At 32.8% G+C, this 22,642-nt stretch overlaps 1 protein-coding gene across 2 annotated transcripts; it reads right to left on the bottom strand.

Moving 5' to 3' along the window:
* Positions 1-10,439: 10,439 nt before the first annotated feature.
* On the bottom strand, positions 10,440-22,275 carry LOC122309855 (V-type proton ATPase subunit H). Of its 2 annotated transcripts, none has more exons than XM_043123568.1 (12): positions 22,168-22,275; positions 21,797-21,872; positions 20,581-20,706; positions 20,226-20,328; positions 20,078-20,150; positions 19,392-19,457; positions 19,149-19,266; positions 15,591-15,752; positions 15,294-15,419; positions 14,914-15,039; positions 11,666-11,845; positions 10,440-10,925 (listed from the first exon to the last, which is right to left on the bottom strand). In XM_043123568.1, exons 2-12 carry the CDS (start codon positions 21,845-21,847, stop codon positions 10,677-10,679), a joined length of 1,380 nt encoding a protein of 459 aa, XP_042979502.1. In that variant the 5' UTR covers positions 21,848-21,872; positions 22,168-22,275; the 3' UTR covers positions 10,440-10,676. The 2 variants fall into 2 exon arrangements, with proteins under 2 accessions (XP_042979502.1, XP_042979504.1); XM_043123570.1 differs by having other exon boundaries at positions 21,797-21,878; positions 22,171-22,215.
* Between the last annotated feature and the right edge of the window lie 367 nt (positions 22,276-22,642).

Raw genomic sequence — 22,642 nt, 5'->3', positions numbered from 1 at the left:
CTTAAAATAGCAGTCTTATTTTAGTATGATAATACATTGATTATTCCATATACCTATATTGACTTCTACACTCCGCAAATCTTTGGATGGGATGCATTGACTTCGAGTGGTTGTCACTTTGTCTGTCCCTAGAGGCCCACAAAAGCAAAGAAAAAGAAGAGTTCACCCTTTAAAGTTTAACATATTTTATAAATAAAATAAAAGTGAAGAAATAAATTATAAACAACCATTTACGAGAAAGTTCCTAAACATTCTTGAGCCCCATATAAAATTAATATTTTGAGATTTATCCGAAAAGACCAAAACAAAATTAAAAATTAAAAACTAAGGACGCAGGAAGGACACGAGAAAATTCAAAAAAATACAAGATTAGCACATAAGATACAGTTTATATAATGATAAAACAAATATTGCACGTTCCCTTTTAAAAATAGTGCACAGATCTAAAATATATATGAAAAAAATTATTTTTAATGACGTGCTCCTAAGCTTGTTTCTAAAAAGAGTATACAAACTTGCATATCTTAAAATTATATCAATCATTACATGTATGGTAGGGATCCGGAAGCGCTGATCACTAGCTATCAACCAAGAATTAAGGTCTAAAATTAAACCTAGCTTTTACTGATCGTATTTCTTCAACACGTTTTGGGAACCAATTTCATGATGATGATCTCAATGATCAGGATGCAGATCAATTGAGATGGTTACATGGTCCTTTTTGGTGGCCAAATGGATTTTTTTTTTTTTAAATATTAATTGAGCCACATGGATTAGATCTGAGCAAAATGTAACAATATTTGAATGTGTAGATCCAGAACAAAAGAGTTATAATCCAAAGCAAAATAATGATAGCTAGCTAGCTAGCTAGAAGAAATAATACAAGCTACACATCTATATATGGTGGTTAGAGTACTTTATATATATATATATATATATATATATATATATATATATAAGCTTAATTATTTATATTCATCATCACATTAAAAAAAAAAAAAAGGCAAAACATTATTGTATTGCCTCGAGCCATTAATTGTTACGTACATGTACAAATGATCGAGTATTTCGCAAAGCGAAGTTAATAACATGCAAAGAAAAAACAAGTGCATGCATATGGACTATATTTTTACACACGCATGCATACATATAATAATGGTTTTCTTTAAGTGGAATTGGATTATTCATTAGACTAGCTAGTACTCATGCTAATGGTAATTAGAAAAAAGATTTTGAATCATTTTAGAGAAAGTAACAGTACTCCTTGAATTTGAATCTTACATATATTCAGTACCATCAACACTATAAAAAAAAAAAGAAACTATTTGTATCCGGTCAGATCTACAAGTCTCGCGTACTTTCTTTAATAAAAACAGGCCTATTATCTGGAATGCTCGAGATTTGTATGCTATAGAATTATAAGTAACATTACTAAAACAAAAACAAAGAAAAATCTTGGTTGTAACCAGTTAATTGTTTTGGGAAACATCTGAATATCATATTATTCTTTTATTTACAAAAGTCACAGTACTTATAGTATTATATATTATGGTCTCACAATATGTATGCTCCGCACGTCGACTCCGAACCAAACAGAGTTGGTCACATTTTTACGACTTAAACGTATTGATCAGAGCAAAGGTGTACCTTAATGCATGGTTTGAGTTTTTAATTTACTTAGGGACTTGATCTTTATATAAATAGTTTTACCATGGCCTCATGATATATATCATGTATACCTCGTACTCGATAATTTGGTGAAACAGATCGAATCGGTCACAACTTTACCATGCACTTTGCTAATATATATCCGACAATTTATAAGATCGAGCTTGATACATTGACCTAGCCTGATGATGATCATTGTGACCACTTCATCACCTAAAAGTTTTGGTCCTTAATTGCACGAACAACGCATGCACGTACAAAAGATTTTCATGACTTGACTATATATATACCCACATGCAGACAGTAATACCTTGACTTGTTAGCTGCTAGCTAGTCACTTTCCTGCAAGCTATGTCACGTTTTGAGATACTTTTTTGGATATATAGCTTGAGGTCAAGCTATCAAGCTAAAGATCAAGACAGATTTAGGCAAATTTGGTAATCTATTTCTCATTTGACTCTTAAATCGCTAATTAAATCATCATCATGTCTTCTTGATATGGGCCATGGGGTAAAGAGAAAAATCTAAAAGTACTTTATCTCTTATGCTTTTTGCTTTTGGTTTGTACGAGCATGCAGCATAAAGGTTACTGAGAACGTGAAAATATTGGTTATCTCGTACAATATTATGTCATGTGTCAGGAATTATGCTGCCCTAGCTTGTGGACCCAAAACCACAAGAAGAGCATGTGCCATGCTGTGAATTAGGCGCGCTCTCAATGTTTATCGTATCCTTTAAAATATATAATTAAAATTTATTTTTTTATTTTACATATTAATTTTTATAATATATCATATATCAATTTATTTAATTATTTATATTATTTAAATATGTTTTTTTATATTTTTTATTTATTTCAAATATTTTTTTAATTATTATTAAATTTATAATATCTTCATATCTTTTAATATTTATAATATTTATCCAAATTTAAATGTCAAATCACTATTAGAAAGTTTTACTTTTCCAGCTTCTTCACCACCTTCAAACACCCAATTAATTAAAGAACTGCATCCTTTGTTACATAGGAAATCTAAAAGATTTCAAAGCCCTCTATCATACAAGAATATTCAGTGATGGACTCGATTGTTTTACCTTGATAAAAATGACATACTGATAAACAAAACTACAAAAGCACCCGCCCCGCGCGGCCCCCAGGGGGGGATTCCAAGGAAAGAGAAAAGAATTAAGAATTTTATTGCGTATAAGTAAAATCATGTACTAATTTATATATTAATACTGATTTCTTTATATTTAAAATTTAAAATAATATTATTTTTAATAAAATTTATTTTTTAACCAATCACATTATATTAATATATATATTAGTGCGTAATTATACTTGTAATTAGATTTTTTTAAGAATTAATAATATTTAGAATTATGAACAGTATTCTCTATATCTAGAGGGGTATTATAGTAAAGTGTAAAATAAATTAAGATCAAAATATAAAATTTATTGAAAGGGACTTTTGATCAAAATCTTTTTTATATTTTATATAAACTATTGCTCTTAGATGAGAAGTTCAGTATATGCAAGTTTCCTATAAATGTTTTTAACCAAAAAGTGATGCCCATCGAAAAAAGACATAAACAAAAAGCTTAAACAAAAAGTCCCACATATTTCTTACTGCTAGAGAGCAGTCCCTATTTTAGCCACATCGGCCACGTAGTAAATAAGATGGATGTACGGATGCAAAAAAAAAAAAGCAAATTAATGTAAGTAGAAAACCCACCGTTTTGAGAGTAAACCCCGTTTCCATATTAAGTTGTTTATGAATTGTGGTAAATTGAGATAGTTGAGTGAATTTTATAAGATTTATTTAAGATGAGTTTAGATATATTTAGATGTTAATTAAGATGAGTTTATATATATTTATAGAAAGTTAAAAAATATTATAAGTTCTGCATGTAAAGAGATGTTGAGTTGAGATGAATTTAATGATTTAAGAGTTGAGTGGTTGAATGTTAAATTCAGCTTAAAATTAAACTGATCTGAACTCAATTTAGTCCAATTCCAAACGGACCTAAAACGAAAACCTAAAACTCGTTTGCATCCTCTCTAAGCTTCCTCTCTGTTCAAGCAGCTTGGTTCTCACACTCACCAGCAGCTTCACAAGCAAGGTGGTTTCATCCTGTCAAGCGTTCATTCCATCAAGCAAGGGAGCTGTCAGACTAGGGGACCCAGTAGGTACGAACGTCGGAAAGCACTAGGTGATATCAAGTTCAGTCCAGCAACATTTGGTTGTTACTCCAGTCCGTCGGAAAGGAGAGGAAGCAATCGCCAGTGAGCGTGGGTGTAGCTATTTTTTGGGATGGATTTGCTTGAACATATATAGAAGAGGAAGCAATTACCACCAGCTAGTGTGGATGAAGCTGTTTTTTGGTATGAAAGTGCTTGAACGGAGAAGAGGAAGCAGCTGGTGAGTGTGATCAGCAAGGCAACTCGAACAAAGTAGGGGAAGCAAAGATCACGTCACGGGAAGGAAACCTAGGTTACTTTCATTTCCTTGGTCTTTTGGTCTTTTACTCTCCTGCCACGTTTGGCAAGTGTGGACGGTGTGTTAAAATGAAGGCTTGAGAATAGAATTATCATTTCTAAAATGCTTGTAAAGAGTCTGTGATATCACTTTGTTCCTGTAACAGTTCTTTAAAAAAATTAAGTTTGTGATTTGTATTGTTGTTAATACTTAATATTACTGAAGTATCATAGGCTTAAAATCATTTGTCCAATGTTTCATCAGGAAATATTTGTTAAAAATTTATGTGTTTATATATAAGCTGTGATTAACAGTATCTTCAAATTTCACATAAACACATACATAAAAGGACTATCCATCAATGGCAATAGGTTTGCTTTGTAATATATAATTTAAACTATTAAAACTGTTATATATGCATTCTCCATCTATCACTTAAAAAAAAAAAAAAAAAAACTTTCAATGAAGATTGAGCGTTAAGATACAGAAGAGTTTTTGGAGGATGTATTAATTAGAAGGTAATAAGAATTTGTATTTTTTTTTCTCTCATATGTTTAAAGCTTCTATGGTTCTATTCTTTGCCATATTTTGTTTTTAGTAAATAAGGTTTTCTATATGGCCCGTATTCTTCTCTCTCTCTCTCAACTGATCGGTGAAAAGTAATTCGAAAGAGTTTTGTTACGTATAAATAAAGTTGTATACTAATCTACGTACTAATACTGATTCTTTCATATTCAAAATTTAAATTATACTATTTTTAATAAAATCTACTTTTTGACCAATCACATTAGATTGGTGCACATATTAGTGCACAGTTGTACTTGTAACTAAATTTTTCTAATTTGAAATATCTTATAAAATAAAAGTAGTTCAAATTTGTTAGAATATTACCGTATTTATTAGAGAAATATATTCATAATATTATAATATGCACGGTAATATGACTTATTTTGTACCATATTTAATTTATTATGTAAAACAATTAGTACCAATTAGTATCATTAATTTATTGTATTTTCATTCATTCTCTAGCCTCATTCGTCTATAAACAGAGACATATATTATATATTCAAGAATAATTGACAATAGCAAATATGTAGCTCTTAAAATCACTTTCCCTGATTTTCTATTCTTCATCCTTTTTTTTTTCTTTTTATGCTATTTTTTACTTGGTATATATATATATCAAAACCTTTAGCTAACAACAGTTTCGATTATGTGGATTATTTCTTTTAAAGTTTTTCCGCTAGTTTGACCTTTCACAAAATTTTCATAGTTACATCTCTTTTTCAATCTGATTTTTCTCATATTAGATCACTAATTGACTGTACAAGTTGTGTCTCTCACTGCATTTTTTTTTTTTCCATTTGTGATAAGTTTTATATTCAATGTGTTATTTGGTATTCTTTTCCATTCACCACATATTTTCCAGAGGCTTCCTATGTACTTATCATGATAAGTCTCATATTAAATGTGTTATTTGATGTTATCTTCTGTTTTTTACACGTTTTCCAAAAGCTTCATACTTACTTAACGGATCGTCGTTAATGATAAATCTCATATTTAATGTGTTATTTTGTATTCTTTTCCATTCACCACACGTCTTTTAGAGGTTTTCTATGTACTTAACAGATCCCAACCCTTATTTTTATCATCAATCTTGTACATCAATTTATTTTTGCCGGTCATCCACTTGTGCCAACACACCATGGAAACACTTTTTGTCAGGTGGATGGGTCAGTAAAATCCCCAAGTCTCATTCACCTTGCTAGCATCGTAATCTTATTTACAAACTTGAGATGACCTTCATCATCATATTTTGAGTTTGAGGGAAGATATTAGAATATTACCATATTTATTATACAATATATTCATAATATTCTAGTATGTATGGTAATATAATCTATTCTCTATCGCATTTAGTTTATTATATAAATCAATGAGTATTAATTAGCATTATTGATTTATTATATTTCCATTCTTTCTCTAACCCCATTCACCTATAAATAGAAACATATATTATGTATCCAATAACGTCAATTGACAATAACAAAGATGTAGCCTTCAAAGTCTCTCTTCCTCATTCTCTCTTCTCCTTCTCCATTTTTACTATTTTATTACATTTTCTACAAAAACGAATTTTGTACCATCAACTTGAGCAAGTAATACACCCACACTGTTTCAAAAAAATTAAACAACAAATTTAGACGTTGGATTGAAGAGTTTTGTAAGTCAAATTCTTGTAGGGATGTATAGTCAATAAGCAATGATACTTTTTATATTTGATTTTGTTATGATCTCGTCACACTTGTCGATGCTATATATTTTAAATAACTTTTCATTTAAATAGCTTACATATAAAATCACTTATAATGTACTGCATAAATAGTAAAATAGAATGACAATAAAAAAATAAAATGAAGAAAATCATTTCTAGTAAGGAAAATACATGAATATTGTTATTGGGACCGATGTTCCTACCTACAATCCAACTGATCATAAGTATATTTTAATTTTTTTTTCTTTTATTCATTTTTTTAACATCTTTAAATCTTTTTAAATATATATATATATATATATATATAAATTCAATAATATTCACTTACTTAATTATTAAAAAATATTTAAAAAAATAAAAATAGATAAACTATCGGTCAATTATCGATTCAATAAATTGCATCGTCCAAAATATGTACAATCCACGCTACCCACAAGGGACAAAGGATGCATGAAAGGCAAACAGCCAAAAGGGAATTGAATTGACAGAAATCCATACGGTGGCCTTGGGATTGGCAAATTAAGGGTCAAGAACAGCCCCAGTACATTCTTGACCTCAAAAATGTTGATAAGGTTCTCCTGCTAAAACTGATCTTACTCGAGGTTTTCAACTTCTTTATGTAACTTTAGAAGTCCATCATCGATCCCAAATGTACTTCTTGATTACATGTTGAGTAAAATTGATACAAGAAAACACTAACCATCGAAAGTAAATTTCTAATCTGAAAAATAAAAAACAACTTTATTTGCAAGATGGCTATTTTTAAGTACTACGAGCAGCCAAATTTTAAAGATAACCTTATTCATATATTAAAAGATTATTGAGATTATAAGAATCTCTCAACTCATCTCATCTAATTATTATAATTTTTTTAAGTTTTTATATAAAATATAATAAATAATTTAATTTTTTTAAATTTTAAAATAAAAATAATATTTTAACAATATTTTATTTAATTTTTAACTTTTTTATATGAATTGAGAGGATGGTCATCATTTGTAAATGGATTGAAGACTAGGAAGTAATTACTTACTTTTGAACGGAGAGAGCGAGATGATGACTATGATAATGATGATGAAAAGATGCCCATCTCATGCATCAACAAAATGGATTAAAAACTGGCGAAAAATAAAATAAAATTCTCACCAAAATCTTATTATTATTATTTTTTATAAAATTAAGAATAAGAGAATAATTATCAAAATGAAAAGGAAAGGTGGGGGACCCAAATCTTCATGGAAAGTTAAAACAACTGTCATCCCACATGGGGATGGGGATCGATTGCGCAGAAAATGCATGCATTCATGCCATGGAACATAACATATAAGAAGAAAAAGGGTGAGAAGGTCAAAGCAATGGAGGAGAGATGTACCAACTGTCTGACGTGGCACGCATATTGCCTTCCATTGCTTCTTTTTTCCCGTTGAACAGATGTTTGTGTTTGCACGAGGAAGCTGGAATTCTCAGAAAAATTTTAAGGGTGAGTTTTGTTAGGGTTGAACAACTCCGGTTCATAATTGGTGATTTGAATTTTCTTTTTATTTTTTTAAAGTTATTTTAATTTTTATTTGTTATAAAGATTTAAGTAGACAAATAATATTAAATATAATATTAGAGTGTGTAAATTTCGTACAATCTTTTAAAAAAAAAAATAGAGCCTACCATGAAAAGTTAAGTTTTTTTCATACCAATCTCATATGTGCTCTATTCTTTTTTTAAATGATTATACCAATCTTGTAAACCCTAAAGTTGTACAAATCATTTTATGTTACTAAACAAGGAACAGTACTTCTTAAATGATGACTTTATTGCAGTTTCCTTGAGGCTTCATGAGCACATGCAGTGCAATATCATTGAATGTGAGGTTATTTTAAGAGAAAAAGAGGTAGGATGTATGCTTCACCGGAAACTTCCTGGAATGGGTCTAAAAGGTACCCTACCATTCCTTTTTGCAATAACACCAAACCCACAGTTCTGCAATCAAACCTTTTGGCAACTAAAGAGGGTTCCTCTTATATATATATATATATATATATATATATATATATATATATATATATATATAACTTACATTTTGGTGTGCCACATCACATGGTTTGGGCATGTTGGGCTTAATCAAGGTTAGCTCCTGTAAAAACACATTTTATATGAATACATGACTTAGGCCTCGTCTGAATAGTGAGATAAATGAATTGAGATAGTTTATAAATAATAGTAAGATATTTAAATTGAGATGAAATAAGTTAGAAATTATTTGAGTTAAAATATTTTATAGAGTTTTGAAAAAGGAAAGAAAAAAAATTAAATAAAAATATTATATAGTTAATATATTGTTAAAAAATAAATTTTTTAATATTATTTTTATTTTAAAATTTAAAAAAGTTGAATTATTTTTTATGTTTTATTTGAAAGTTTGAGAAATTGTAATAATTAGATAATGATCAGACAAAAAAATTAAAGATTTGAAATTGAAAAATTTTATATTTGTAATATTTAAATATTGAGATGAGATAGAAGTATCTCTATCCAAACTAGGCCTTAGATGCTCTAAGGCATTCATAGAATATTTAATTAATGGGAGAAAATGTATAATCGAAATTTGAATTTAGGCTATCTGAAATTATAAATTATTCTAAAAATTGATAAATTTAATGATTTATATTCTTACCTTTGGTAGCGTGAAAAGATAATAGGACTGTTGTAGAATGAAAAATCAGAAGCAACTGCAGTCTGTATTGTCATGGATATAGAGGTAATTGACAGACGGAGAGAATGCCAATCAATCATGAAAACTAGTGGGGAAGGCAGAGATGGGTCAGGGTTCTCCAGCCCCCACTGCATTCATAGAAATTGGCAGCATACGGCGTATCTTTACTTTCCCAATTCATGGCACTTTGTCTCCAACTCCAAGGAATAAAAGCACAAAGCGTTCAACCATTAAAAATTGTCCTAAAAAAACAAACAAATGGCATAAGCCGAGGAACTCTGGCCCAGTGCCAATCCATAAAGCACGTCCATCGAGAGGCTGCCTTTGTACCATTATCTTCAAGATCGAGATATGATAGAAAATAAAATAAAAAGGAGGCAATAATTTGAACCTGTATTTAATGTTTCAAAAGCCAAAAGGCAAATTTATTTATTTTTAATATTTTTTTCAAACTTATAAATACTGTTTGCTGGAAAATTAACCCCCCCCCCCCTTTTTCTCGTCCATCCAAATGCAGAACTACTCAACTGTTTTTTGAGCCAATAATAAATAAAATTAAAGACAACTGTACCTTTTAAGTTCCTTCAATGGATTCATAAGCAAGAAAAAAAAAATCATAATGAATAGCAGAACTTTGCCTTGTTTAGAGCTCGAGTATAAAGGTAAAAAACAGACCCTCAATTTGTAAGAACTTTTAGTAGGCAGGATCCAACAACAATAGAACAAAGCAATAAAGTAAGCCACAGTAGAAATGAGAGATGAGAATGACAAGCACACCAACTAATAAAGCAAGCACAATAAGACTTGTCTTTCTAAACCTACTTTCTTTTATGAAATCTATTTGTAATTATAACACTTCCTTTTTCTTCTTGTGTTATTGAAGGGGTATAAATGCAGTTTCAGAGTTTGTTGCCTTTTTTTTTTTTTTTTTTTTTTTTTTTTTAAATATTATTGTTATTATTACTACTCGTAGTTGTAGAGAAAGTTAAAAGATAAGAACTCAGAGTAATAAAATAGGCCAGCTAACATTATTACTAAAAACTTTGTAATAAAATCTCAGCTACTTCTTCGTCTAGCTTCAAATAATTTCAACTCCTTTGCCCAACCAAATCGAGAACATCAGAGAGACAGACACCCTCCCCTCTCTTCTGTATCTTTGTCATTCATGTCAATACAGTCTCAATAATAGGGCTAAGAGCGAGCACTCAAAACTAGGTCAGCCAAGCTTTGATAAGCTCGGCTTAACCTATCAACCAATTGAAACTTGCAAACTAGCCAGAAAGATAAATGCATGCATAAAGGAGAGTGAAACAAGATAACAAAAGATTTATTTAATATCTCAACTGCACAAATATTATTCCACTATTCAGTAGAACAAATTGAATCTTCAAACTCTTCCACAACCCAAAATTCTGACAAGAGAAGAGCCCTAGATGATAAGTTACTCAAACGATAAGAGATGAAGCATATATGAGAGGGGAGACAGGAGACACGGTACATGGGCACATAAAAACATACTCCATTATTGTTCACAGAAATTTAACTAAACCTGCAAAAAGCTTGCATACTTGGCACCCAGAAAAAGCCTTTGAATGCAGAGTAGGGCATTCTTGGTAACCTCCGCATTCTCATGGTTCATCAGTTTCATCACCCTTTCCTTTGCCTTGAGGTCCATCACAATGATCCGCCCAGCAGGATGATGCTGGATGAACTGTGAGAGATCAAAGCAAGCAACAGCTAGAGCCCTTGGATCACTGGATGTATCCAAAATTGTAACGAGGACCCTCAAAATCTGTAACAGAAAATCATATATTAATAGTCACAAAAATTTTGTAATACTATTGGGGAGTTGTCAAACTAAGAGAAATAGTATTCCCCAAAAGGATTGATCACTATTGAGGCTCCCTATTATCACTTATATAGTTCATTTCCATACAGTGCCATCACAATTTCAATCAACTCCAATCCAATTCAATTTGAAGTATCATAATCCTCCCCACTTAAATCTCTAATGTCTCATTAGGACCCATGTTGGGTACAGCGAATAATGCTCCCCAAGGTTGTGACATTATACAACTTCATGCTTTCACTGAAGGCATTTACCAAAATTGTTTCACCAATTCATAGAAGAGGGACAACTTTCTGTAGACTCATTTGCCAAAACAACCAGGTTGAGTGTCAGAACTCATTAAAATACTAACTATAATCAAATTTAAAAATTACTATTTTTTTATTTAATTGTGCAGAAATTCTAAAAAGGAAAGCAAAAATTATCCATAAAAGTGGTATGTGTGCACACAGGCGTGTTCAACATATCAACCTGCAGATGTTGGGACAAGACACAGGTTCTGCTTCAATTTTAGTAGACCCATTGGTAAGTTTAACTAGTTAAATTAAAATATATTGGATACCCCATTACAAAATATACCAACAAACAAAATATAGGAAACAAAATAGGTAACCACTGATAGGCTTCTTTTGGAAGAGTTGCAGCAGAGAGTAAGGAATGGTGTAAGGGGTGTCAAAAAGTACCTGGAAATCATTATCTTCAAATCTCGTCACATTATCACGCCAAAATGAGGGATCTTTGTGCATAGGAGACCAGTCAAGTTGACCAAGGAGGACTTCTTGCTTGTACAAATCGAAAGAACTCAATTTCTTAATGTTTTCCTTCAGCCCTTCATCCAGTTGATTCAGAGCCTCCAACAGATCCTTTGAAACAATTGATATAAATTAGAGGAAAAAGGCCCACAGAAAACATTATCCTACCAATCGTGATCAACTCTATGCAAATGAGTTGACCCAGATTAAGAAATCATGGACTCATGTCATGATTTTGCATCAGACAGCAAGATGTAAGATAATAGCAGAACCCACAGCACAATAAATTCAGAATATAACTAAAGGGGAAAAAATCAACTGCCTAGTTGATAGCAATTGTAATCAAGTTTTGCAGTAGTGCAGCAAATGCAAAAGGCAGAAAATAACCATCGGTATCCAACCCAGTAACTTAGCATAAAAAATTTGGATCATCCAATGGAGTTACCACATTGGCAGCAGAGACATCATAATTAAGATTTCCCATATTTTTACACCTAAATGTGGTAGCATCCAGAAGTTCATATTTTTGTGGCAAAAGGCCGATCCCTGTATTTTGATTTATACCATTAAAGCTGGAAGTATATAATTGAGTGAGTACAATTTTACTCTTCTATTATCAAATACCATTATATTAGAGAATTTTATTAAAGCTGTAGACTCAAATCAAATCTTGATCTTCAGCATGGTGGCAACCCAACATTAATTATACGTAAAAAATGTTGGGAAAGCTTCTTTTTTTTTTTTGAGAAAGCATTATTTTATTTAATATATAAAACAAATATCTTGAATATGCAAGGGGCACCATTGAAGTACCTAGGAAGTATACAACACAACAGATCCGACAGAAGTCAAAGATAAGGATAAAGATCACAAACATCTAGAAAATTAGAAACTTCAGCGATGGAGAAAAATAAAACCACTCAAATAATAAATTCAAAAGTTGGGTTGGGTTCATGTTGGGTTGTGTCATTTTTTGTCGACACGAATAATTAAACAGGTCAATCACCTTGGTACGCTTGTTTCAAGGGTTGGCCCAACACAACCCATTTGACACATTTTTATTACCCGACAAGAGCCGTTTGAACCAAAAGAATAAAAAATGAAAAGAATGAAAAAGGAAAAAAATATTCACAAACATTTGATCATTCCTACTACTGGATAACAAAGCAAAGACTTTAAGTAAAGAATAATAATGAGTGCAACATTTTCAATATAAAACTGAATTCTAGCAAAAAATGTGATCTGTGACCCGAATGACCTTTCATTTTTGGGCTAATTGGGTCACTCAGCCAACCAGTAAACAGCAAGTTGACCTGACATGACTTGAACCCTAACCCTATTATATGTTCTCAAGTTTGTGTTGGGTTCGCAGGTCTTGCAAAAACTTGGCAGCACAAAAATAAAACAGATCCAATAGAAGCCAAAGATAAGGAAAATAACAGAGAAATCGAGAAAATTAAGGAACATCAATGAGGGCATAAAGATAATAACATTCAAATAATAAATTTAAGAAAACAAAGTTGTAAAGTGCAACTCTTATCTTCTCAGTCCTCAAAACTTTTGGCATTAAATTCTTTCCAAATGCAAAATGGTAAACAAGAAATCTCACTCCAACATTCCAACTAAACCTGCTTTTCCAACATGCCAAAGGCCTCCACCACCCTGTCTAGGCATAACCCATTATACTCCATACATCTTAAAGACCAAACACCACAAACCTCTTGCAATATCACAATGAATGAGGTGATCTGCAGTTTCTCCATTTCTTTTGGATACACAACACCAATATATCAAAATGGCATGACGGTTATGATGCTTGCAGAGGTAGTCTCTAATGAGAATTTTCCCTAAAGATGCAATCCACATGAAAAATGACACCCTCAAAGAATTCTAAGTCCTCCAAATTCTCTTCCAATGGAAACATGGGTCATTTTTAGGAAGGAAACTTGGTAAAATGATTTCACCTCAAACAATTGTCTTTTTGATGGAACTCAATAGCACATCTTTTCAAATCCCCAACTCCTATTAGGATAAGAAGCATTGAGAAAAACAAATTTCAAAACTGAGAAATCATAATAAAAGGAGAAATGTTTTAACCACAAAGGGATTACACAAAAATAATCTCACAAAATGATATGGCTTGATGTGGTTCATCAGATTATAAAGTTAATTTTATTGTAAAGTAGATCTAATTGATCACATGAAGCCACATCAATTTGTGGGATTACTTTTGTATAATCTCTGTGGCTGTAGCAAAGATAAAAGTGAAAATAACCTTTAGGCGTTGGCTCAAGTGGTAAAGGTCTTGGTCTTGGCGGTGTGCTTCCTCCAAGTCTAAGGTTCAAATCCTCTTGGGTGCAAATAATTTTTAGAGGCATCGGACTAGGGGAACTTCCCCTTGAATTACCCAATGTGTTCTTGTGGAAAACTCCTTGCTAAGGGCCTTTGCACCCTCGGGAATTAGTCGAAACTTTGTTCTCGGACACCAGGTGCCAATAAAAGAATAAAAGTGAGGATGTCCAAGTGTAAAGAGTAACATGAGAATAGATCCAACGAGAAAATGCATGCAACTGTAAGGCACTAAATGTAACATATTTGGCAAGTGAAATGAAAAAACAAACAAACAAAAAACTCTGAAAACTCGCATAGTTCTGTGTGACAACAACCAATGACTGTACCAACAAAGAAGAGTGATTCAATGAAGCTTGTGCAACAAAGTCAATGACACACCAAGAAGATGCAGGTTCAGAAGAGCATGATGAATATCACTGTTCAAATGTTTGACAAAAGAATTAACCTATCAACAACACGAGCAGACAGAGTAGTATGGCTAAAACCTTATTGAGAAAAAGAGGAAAAAAAAAAGGGAGAGATAAAACCAACTGCAGGGTATCAGAGCTAGGTCTAGGTAAATATACAGCTCTTACAAGCTTTAGTCATCATCAACATCAATATATGGACTATATATTGCATTGCTAAATGTGAAATAAATTCTTCATACAAATGTACTGATTAAAAGAAGAGCACTGCCAAAAGAGTAACACAGATGCACACGTGACATAGGCTCACAATCACCAACACCTTCAAGGATTGCCCTATGGCTCCATGCTATTGAATTTACTAAAAATTCATAAAAACCAATAAGCAAATTTAAATATATAACCTTCTAATTCTCTCACCTCATCACTCCATGCTTGTACTTTCAAGCTTTGCACAATTTGCGGCAGTCCAAGGTCTACCATTTGAGCACCAAATGTCTCTTTCCAAAGCAAGTTCCTAAAGGTCAAGACAACCACTCTGACAACCTAGCAAGAATTGGAGTGCCCAAACACATTAATGTCAGATATATAGCATTCTTTTTCATTAGTAGATAAGCATAACTAGAAGCTAACTTTACAAGCATTAAATCTGCTTCCACGATGCGAAAGTTTGCATGTTGTTCCGTCATGACTATGATAAAGGCCAAGATAGGAAACTAGGATAAAAGTAAACTGTTACAGCATGCATATTTTTGTTTGTTTTGTGGGGGGGGGATACTGAATGCAGACTGAAAACTAACCTTCTCTTTTGTGGAACTCTTAACAACCTCTATTAGTCGTGGCAAGGTCCTTGAAGTAGCCATGTACTCAACTGCAGGTTCATAGTATGACAAAAGCCAAACACAAAGACAGGTTTCGTACAGGAGCTGTAACAAAGATAAGCAGCAGAAATTTCAGGACTATAAAAGATTATTATAGTGTTTGGATGAACAAATAAACTAAACTCCCAATTTTCTACTCCAACCCTGCATGACAGCTAGGAGTGCAAGGCAACAGTTTGGTTGAAAACAAAATAGTAATTGCCATCCAAAAGTTACCTGAATTGATTGCTGAGTGGATGCTGGAGCAATTAAAGGAATGAGCAACTTAATCCCATCTGCTCGAACAAACAAGGATCTGACCACAGGTTCCTTAAGTAATGTAGCAAGGCAACTGATGGCAATAGGGACAGCGCCACTAGGATGGGAAGGCTTCCTCAGCTGTGTATAAAAACAGCATTAGGACTGGGTGATAATTAGTATCATCCAACTTAAACTGGCATTAGAACCATAACTGAATAAAATGCAGGATCAGTTAGAGAAGAATAAATCACATGAAAAATATTTCTTGCAAATGAGACGTCTGCTAGTTTTACCTTTATATTTACATTTTGATGTGTTTCAGCTGTTCTAATGGGTATCACTAAATCAAGAATTTAATCATTTCTCATTATAAATGCTTAGGTCTGTTCATAAAAATATTTGGGATGTTTGATGGAGTTGTTTACCTAAGTTACATGTCAAGACCTCATGCCATTCAACATGCCTGTATAATTCCCAGAAATTTCACTGTTTTATTTGGAATTTCATCTCCTCAGTTTAATTAAATTCACATCATAATGTAAGAATTTTTCTGTATAAGTTTATTTGGACTGCTTTTAAGTAAAAATTTTCTTAATACTAATAGGGGAATAGATATAGTCCAAGTATATAGGCAACTGGAGTGCTTCCTATCTTTGAAGCTCTAGTTGTTTCTTTCCCTACAAATGCACCATGGAAGGCATACGGAAACCATCTTTCAAATTGCTGCAATTTGCAGAATACCATGAAGACTTCTCCAACTGTACCTTCGCAGGCATAACCCAAGCAAACCAACTCTTCCAAAGAACTCATCCCACAGGGCCCTGGCAACCTCACAGTGAAGTAGCAAATGATCCACCATTTCACCACTTTTTCTACACATGCAATACCAGTTAATAACAATGACTCAACGTTTCCATAGGTAGTCCATAATTAAAACTTCCTCAAAAAGCTGTGCATACAAAGAAAGCAACCTTTAAAGGCACCTTAGTCCTCCAAATGCTCTTCCAAGAAAAATGATCACAATCCTAATTCATGAGCATCCTATAGAAAGACCAAACTGCAAATTTCCCTTTCTTATAGGTAGCTCACCACATTCTACCTACCTCTTGATTTCCTAATCCCATGGAATACAATAAGTTGAAGAAATTTAAAATACTACCAACCTCCCAATCATGGGCCACCTTAAGGAAATTGACGTTCTTTTTTTTTTTTAAGTACATATATTGTATTCAAAGAATAGGCAAAAGCCTGGTACAATGTAAAGTTTGCCCTAGCTAAGTAGGGGCAAAGGACATAAGAAAATAATGAAAATCTAGGCCATTAAAGTCAACAGCAATGGCCCAAGTACAAAGAGTTCTAGTAAAGAAAGCTTTCAATTCCTCCATCGATCTCTCTTTTGTTCTCGAGCGCCCGATCATTGTGCTCTTGCCACAAACACCAAATGATGCATATAGGGATCATCTTCCACACCGCTTTAATCTGTGGAATACCTCTCAAGTTTGTCTAGCTGGCCACAACCTCCACCACTGTCTCAGGCATAACCCACACCAAGTCAACTCTACCAAAAATCTCATTCCATAACCCTCGCGCTATCTCACAGTGTAGTAATAGATGGTCCACAGATTCACCCCCCTTCCTACACATGCAACACCAATCTGCGATGATCACCCGACGTTAAGGAAATTGACATTATACTGAAGAGAATCACTGAAATCTCGAATAACTCGGCCATTGGCACCTCTTGGCCACCGGCAATCTTATAGATAGCAGAAAAGGTGTCCTTGAGGGCCCTATCACCACACCAAGGTCACACCAGAATCTGATCCTGGATCCATCCCCACCACAAATATAAAGAGAAAATACCCCGTCCCTGTCTAATGTTCTTCCACAGCCCCAATAGGCTGCTTGTGCCACCAAAGAATGCTCCCCCTCCCCCCCCAAGTACCCCATACCTAGAATCAATCACTGTTTATTTGGACGTAAGTGCATGTATCTACATATCTAGCTTAAGAAAGTATTAGAATATAAAAAGCAATCAAGAAAATCTGACTAGTTGATATATGTAGTGTTATGCTATCCTTGGTACAGTCTTTTCAAAGAACTTCTGATGTAGTGATATGGATTTCTTTTGGGTAAAGGATCATTTATGTATTTCAGATGGTACTTCTGCATAAATGTTGATGGCAGGCAATAATTAACTTCAAGTGGATAGTGCTGACCTTTTTTTTTTTTTTTTTTTTTTTTTTTTTTTTTTTTTTTTTTTTTTTTTTTTATGGTTGCACTAACTAGTCAAGTGTGCAACTTGATTTTCTTTTTTATTGCTTCAGTATAAATAAAAAGGCTCAATGAGGAGGAATTCAGGACCTTTCTAGTTCCAGGCCAAATGACACATGAGAACAAAAATGAAGACTTTGATTGACCACTAGTACAAAAAATTTCCAAAGACACAAATAAAACTATTTTTAATATTTTGATAGATTTATGTACATACTGACTTATACAAAACAAAAATATTGTAAATTTATATACGCAAGTCAAGCTAGATATCAATCAACACCAAATCAAGTATGAAGAATGATCCCATTCCAATGATCATTTCATTCCGCTAAAAAGGCCTCTTTACATCAACATTTTTTTTTTATAACCTTGGGTGTCCGGGCCAGCTTACGTGCACCTCGACTAATCCCAAGGGGCCCTAAAGTTAACGACCAGGTAAATCCTCCAGTGGCCCTGAGGGGACTCGAACTAGTGACCATTGGGGAGCAAACCCAAGGCCTGACCAATTGAGCTACCCCTCGGGGTTACATCATGTAGCAGCTTGATAAGTTCTTTGTCAAGGAAGCAACTAAATATTATCTTGTAACCCATCTTTGACTGCTCAGGGAACAAAATCCACCTCAGAATATTCAATTGTTGACAGCTTATTACAGTCTGACAATTAAAGACAATATCCCACTCACCTTTTGCATTATGTGGATTAGTCGGCACGAAAAAAAATAAACAGCCAGTCTTTCAATGGACTGGGGCTCTCTGTGGAAGTTCATAAATTTGTACTCTTAAGGTCAATGTATGAATAGATGACAGTTTTGGCAGTTCCATCTTCCTTTTTCATTTTTGAACTCTTATTTCCAAATTATTGAACTTGATGGATTGCAACTTTTAGCAGGGCCTCCTGTATAGAACCTGCATGCTCGAGGAATTTTAAATTGGAAAAATTCCTCAAGTATGCAAATAAATTCCTCGAGGAATTTCCAGTCTAAGAATATTATCTTTTAATTTTACTATTTATGTGTGTGTACATATTTTTTTTATCGATAAAGTGTGTGTATATATACATAGTAAATCATAATTAACCATGGTTGTTTTTATGAAAGCCAGGGAAAATATTTAAATGTGAAGTCTAAGGAGGCACTGGAAGTCTCAAGGGTACATCAATACAACAGAAACAACAACTAACATGATGCTGAGTATATCCTGCCATCAAGTGTGAACTAGACACTGATCCCATTCCCCCAGTCCAAAAATGTATGATACCTGTACACAAAGCCAATCTATCAATCCTTCCAACACATTGTCAATAGTAGTTGATTTTTTCTTTGAGTTTGAGGCTTCCCCATTAGCAATTATGCCATCCTGGGTTTTTGACCTGGCACTATAATCACAAAAAAAAAAAAAAAAAAAAAAAAAAGTTAATGAAACAGTAATCCATACAAGAATCACTTGATTAACTTCAGAAACTTTTCACTTCAATTTTCAGCTGGATCGGATTTAAACTACCTTACTATTAAAGCAAGTATCTTACAGCTCTTCTCTTGTATGAACCAATTACCCTTCCAAAGCAATCTGTAAGTTAACCAAACGTTGGATTAGGTTTTAAAAAATTTAAAGAACATTAAAAACCGATGGAATGACAGAGCCATATGTTTTTTTAAAAAAAAAAAAAAAATTAAAAAGTAAAAAAATAAAAAAAATACTTATTCAAAAAAAAACAAAAACAAGCATACCATCTCAATAATGCGTTGTTTAAAACAAAACATAGGATTATCTGACAAAGATTGATTAAATTTTACTAAGTAAAAAGTGGAATATAAGAAAGCAGATGTTTTATAATGCAAAGAATGATCAGACAAAATTTCACTCTATTTGTCCTTTGAGGATTAGATTTCTTATATCTACAAATAAGCTTTGATTAATATGAGATTTTCCTAGGCATTTGGAAATTAAAATGAAAGCATCAGTATGAGCAACTCAAAATTTAATCAGAAAAAGTTACTAGTAAAGGTGCCGCTTTTGACAGAAAGGATAAGCTCCATTCAATAAACTAATCTCAGAAGAGATTCATCAAATTAGATACACAAAAGGGGAAGGGGAGGGGGGGGTTTGGGAGGGAGGGAGAGAAGCCATAATCATGGCAGCATCAACAATCTCTTATCATCAAAAAATATGCTTACTTAGATACTTAACTTAAGAAAGGTTCATAAGTATCTTCATTGGCAAGAGAGTTGTCATGAAATAATCTTGCTCTTTTTGGGTTTGCTGTCCAAGAAAAATAAACAATATTAATTCCTTTATAATATGTACACAATTTGAAGGCCAAAATCTTCCAATTACCTGTAAGCATTTCATCAATTAATGCCAGAACATATTCTACAGTTTCCTCCTTAAAAATGTCACGTAAAATGCTAACGAACACCCGAACATAAGCTGGACCATCCTGCCATGGTTGATTCCACTTATTAAGATTATTGAAAAGCAAAAATAGTCGTTATTGCACTATAATAAAGGCGCAATTCTCTATTAAATGTATTGTAAACATCAAAATTACAAACCAATGCAACTGTAAAGCGGGAATATAAGGTTCTTTGAATCATGAGATAAAAAGAGACGGTCAAGAGGTTCTGAATATCATTATAGTGGTCAAAACAAAGTACCCAGCCCAAAAATCATGACAGCAATTAAATATTACATCATCCAGAAGTTGAGCTCTATAACTTTCTGATTTATTATCATAACGTCTTAGCAGCTGAAGGCATGTCCCTGTGATAAGCTTAGTTGTCATGTATGTCTCCCACGGAATGTCCCTCTTCAACACCTAGAAAATGGAAAAATATATTGATCAAAACAGACTTGTTTATGTAAACTTCTATGATAGCTAAATGTTAATATCAGATTTAAATATTTAAGTAATTATCAAAAATATTTAAATATTTAAGTTCTTATAGAGCACGAAATAAGGAGTAACACGGCACATGATAAAATGATCCAAAATTGGAATTCATGAAAACATATTTCAAGGCTAACCAACAGGGAAAATTTCTACAATATTTCTCGTGTCTATGAAGAAATATTGGTTTTTTAAAGTAACTGGTTGTGAAGTAAATTAAAGGTCCCATTAACTCATTCTTCACTTTCCTTTTCCTTCTTCTATAACATCTTATTCAAATTCTATCATTCTTCACATATACAATGAAAGAAGAGAAATGATATTTGCAATCATAGTATGCACAAGTGCCGTGCATTTCTTTTAAAAAAAGTGAGTAAATATATGACCCACATGAAAAAATTAATTTTTTAATAGTGGACCCCACTCATTTTCAAAAGGAGTGTGCGGCACTTGCACAACCTATGACTGTATCTAGCATCACTCATGAAAGAAATTTGCTTTTCAGACAATATGGAAGCATATAACTCCATTCAAATATAATATCATTAGTACTCTATAATACATGTCCCTTGTAGCGACATGCAGGTTCCAATATCAGACTGCTAAGACCGAAAGTTTAGTCAGTGTCAATTACACAATGCGAAAGTTGAACTAGTCTGTCAGTTTCTAACATGCTGTACTTCTCAGACTAAAACTCTTTATGAGTAAAGTTAACAACCAGTGCCCAAAAACTCAGATTCTTCTACTCATAATTGGAAATTACATGTTATTTGTAATCAACAGGAATCCTAAAACCGTAGCACCACCACCTTTTATATTTCCACTAAACCCATTTCCAAAGTTCTGTTTTTTTTTTTCCCACCCGAAAATCAGCAAGTTCATGATCCAGGGATGTGCACTTATCGGTACTAAACAATCCCTATTTTAAAATTTAAAAAAAAAAAAAAAGGTTAAATCCCGCTTCACACCAAATTCGTACAAACAAAGCAAATGAAGCGGACTGGACCGGAGCACCAACCTGTTCCGTGGTTAGCTCGGCATGTTCCATGGATCCTGAATTTGAAATCATACCAGATTTTCACCAATTCGAACACCTAGAGCCAGATAATAAAGCAGTGAATAATATCAGTAAAAGAGAGACTCAAACAAAGCGTTCGTACACACAGTTCAAACCTAAATTGCGGAAAATGCAGAGACTACAATACAAAATTGGGGAAAATCGAGCAAGCGGAAATGCGATCCAAATTCCTCCCAGATTTGCAAAATATTTATAGAAACTTGGAAGAGAAAATCAAAAGAGCCAATTTCTAATCTTTAAATTAGGTTTCTCCAAATTCAGAGGAATCCATAGAGAGAGAAGTTCGAAAGAGATTGGGATCGATAGATTACCTCAGAGAGAGAGAGAGAGAGAGAGGTGGTTTTCCGGGCTCCTGCACAGCTCTGGAAAGAAACAGATCGATAAGAAGGAGAGGGACAGTCATGGTAATTAACATTCCTGCAATTGTGTACTTTTGTGGTGCTGCACCACTGGATAGACGACACGTGTTCATTTTAGTGAGTACTAATGTGTCTTACTGTGTATGGCTGAGCTTCCTTACTATAGTGATTACTATTAATTAGGCAATAAATATTATTCGAAAAATTAAAAAGTTAATTTCGAAATAATCATTTTAATTTGTTTTTTAATAAATTGATCTTTTATTTTAATTTTAAAATGTTTGACTCTTTAGATTATTTTTAACATGATATTCATAGCATTAGTACCGTTAATAATTCTTTAAGAACATCAACACTGATAACTGTCATGCTGCTATATGTAAAAATTAAAGAAAAACATTTTAAGATTGAAAAACTTTTTAATACA

Source organism: Carya illinoinensis, chromosome 5 (assembly GCF_018687715.1).
Source record: "Carya illinoinensis cultivar Pawnee chromosome 5, C.illinoinensisPawnee_v1, whole genome shotgun sequence".
NCBI classification, from domain to species: domain Eukaryota; kingdom Viridiplantae; phylum Streptophyta; class Magnoliopsida; order Fagales; family Juglandaceae; genus Carya; species Carya illinoinensis.
The sequence above is the reverse complement of the archived record's forward strand: the minus strand, read 5'-3'. Positions and strand labels throughout refer to the sequence as shown.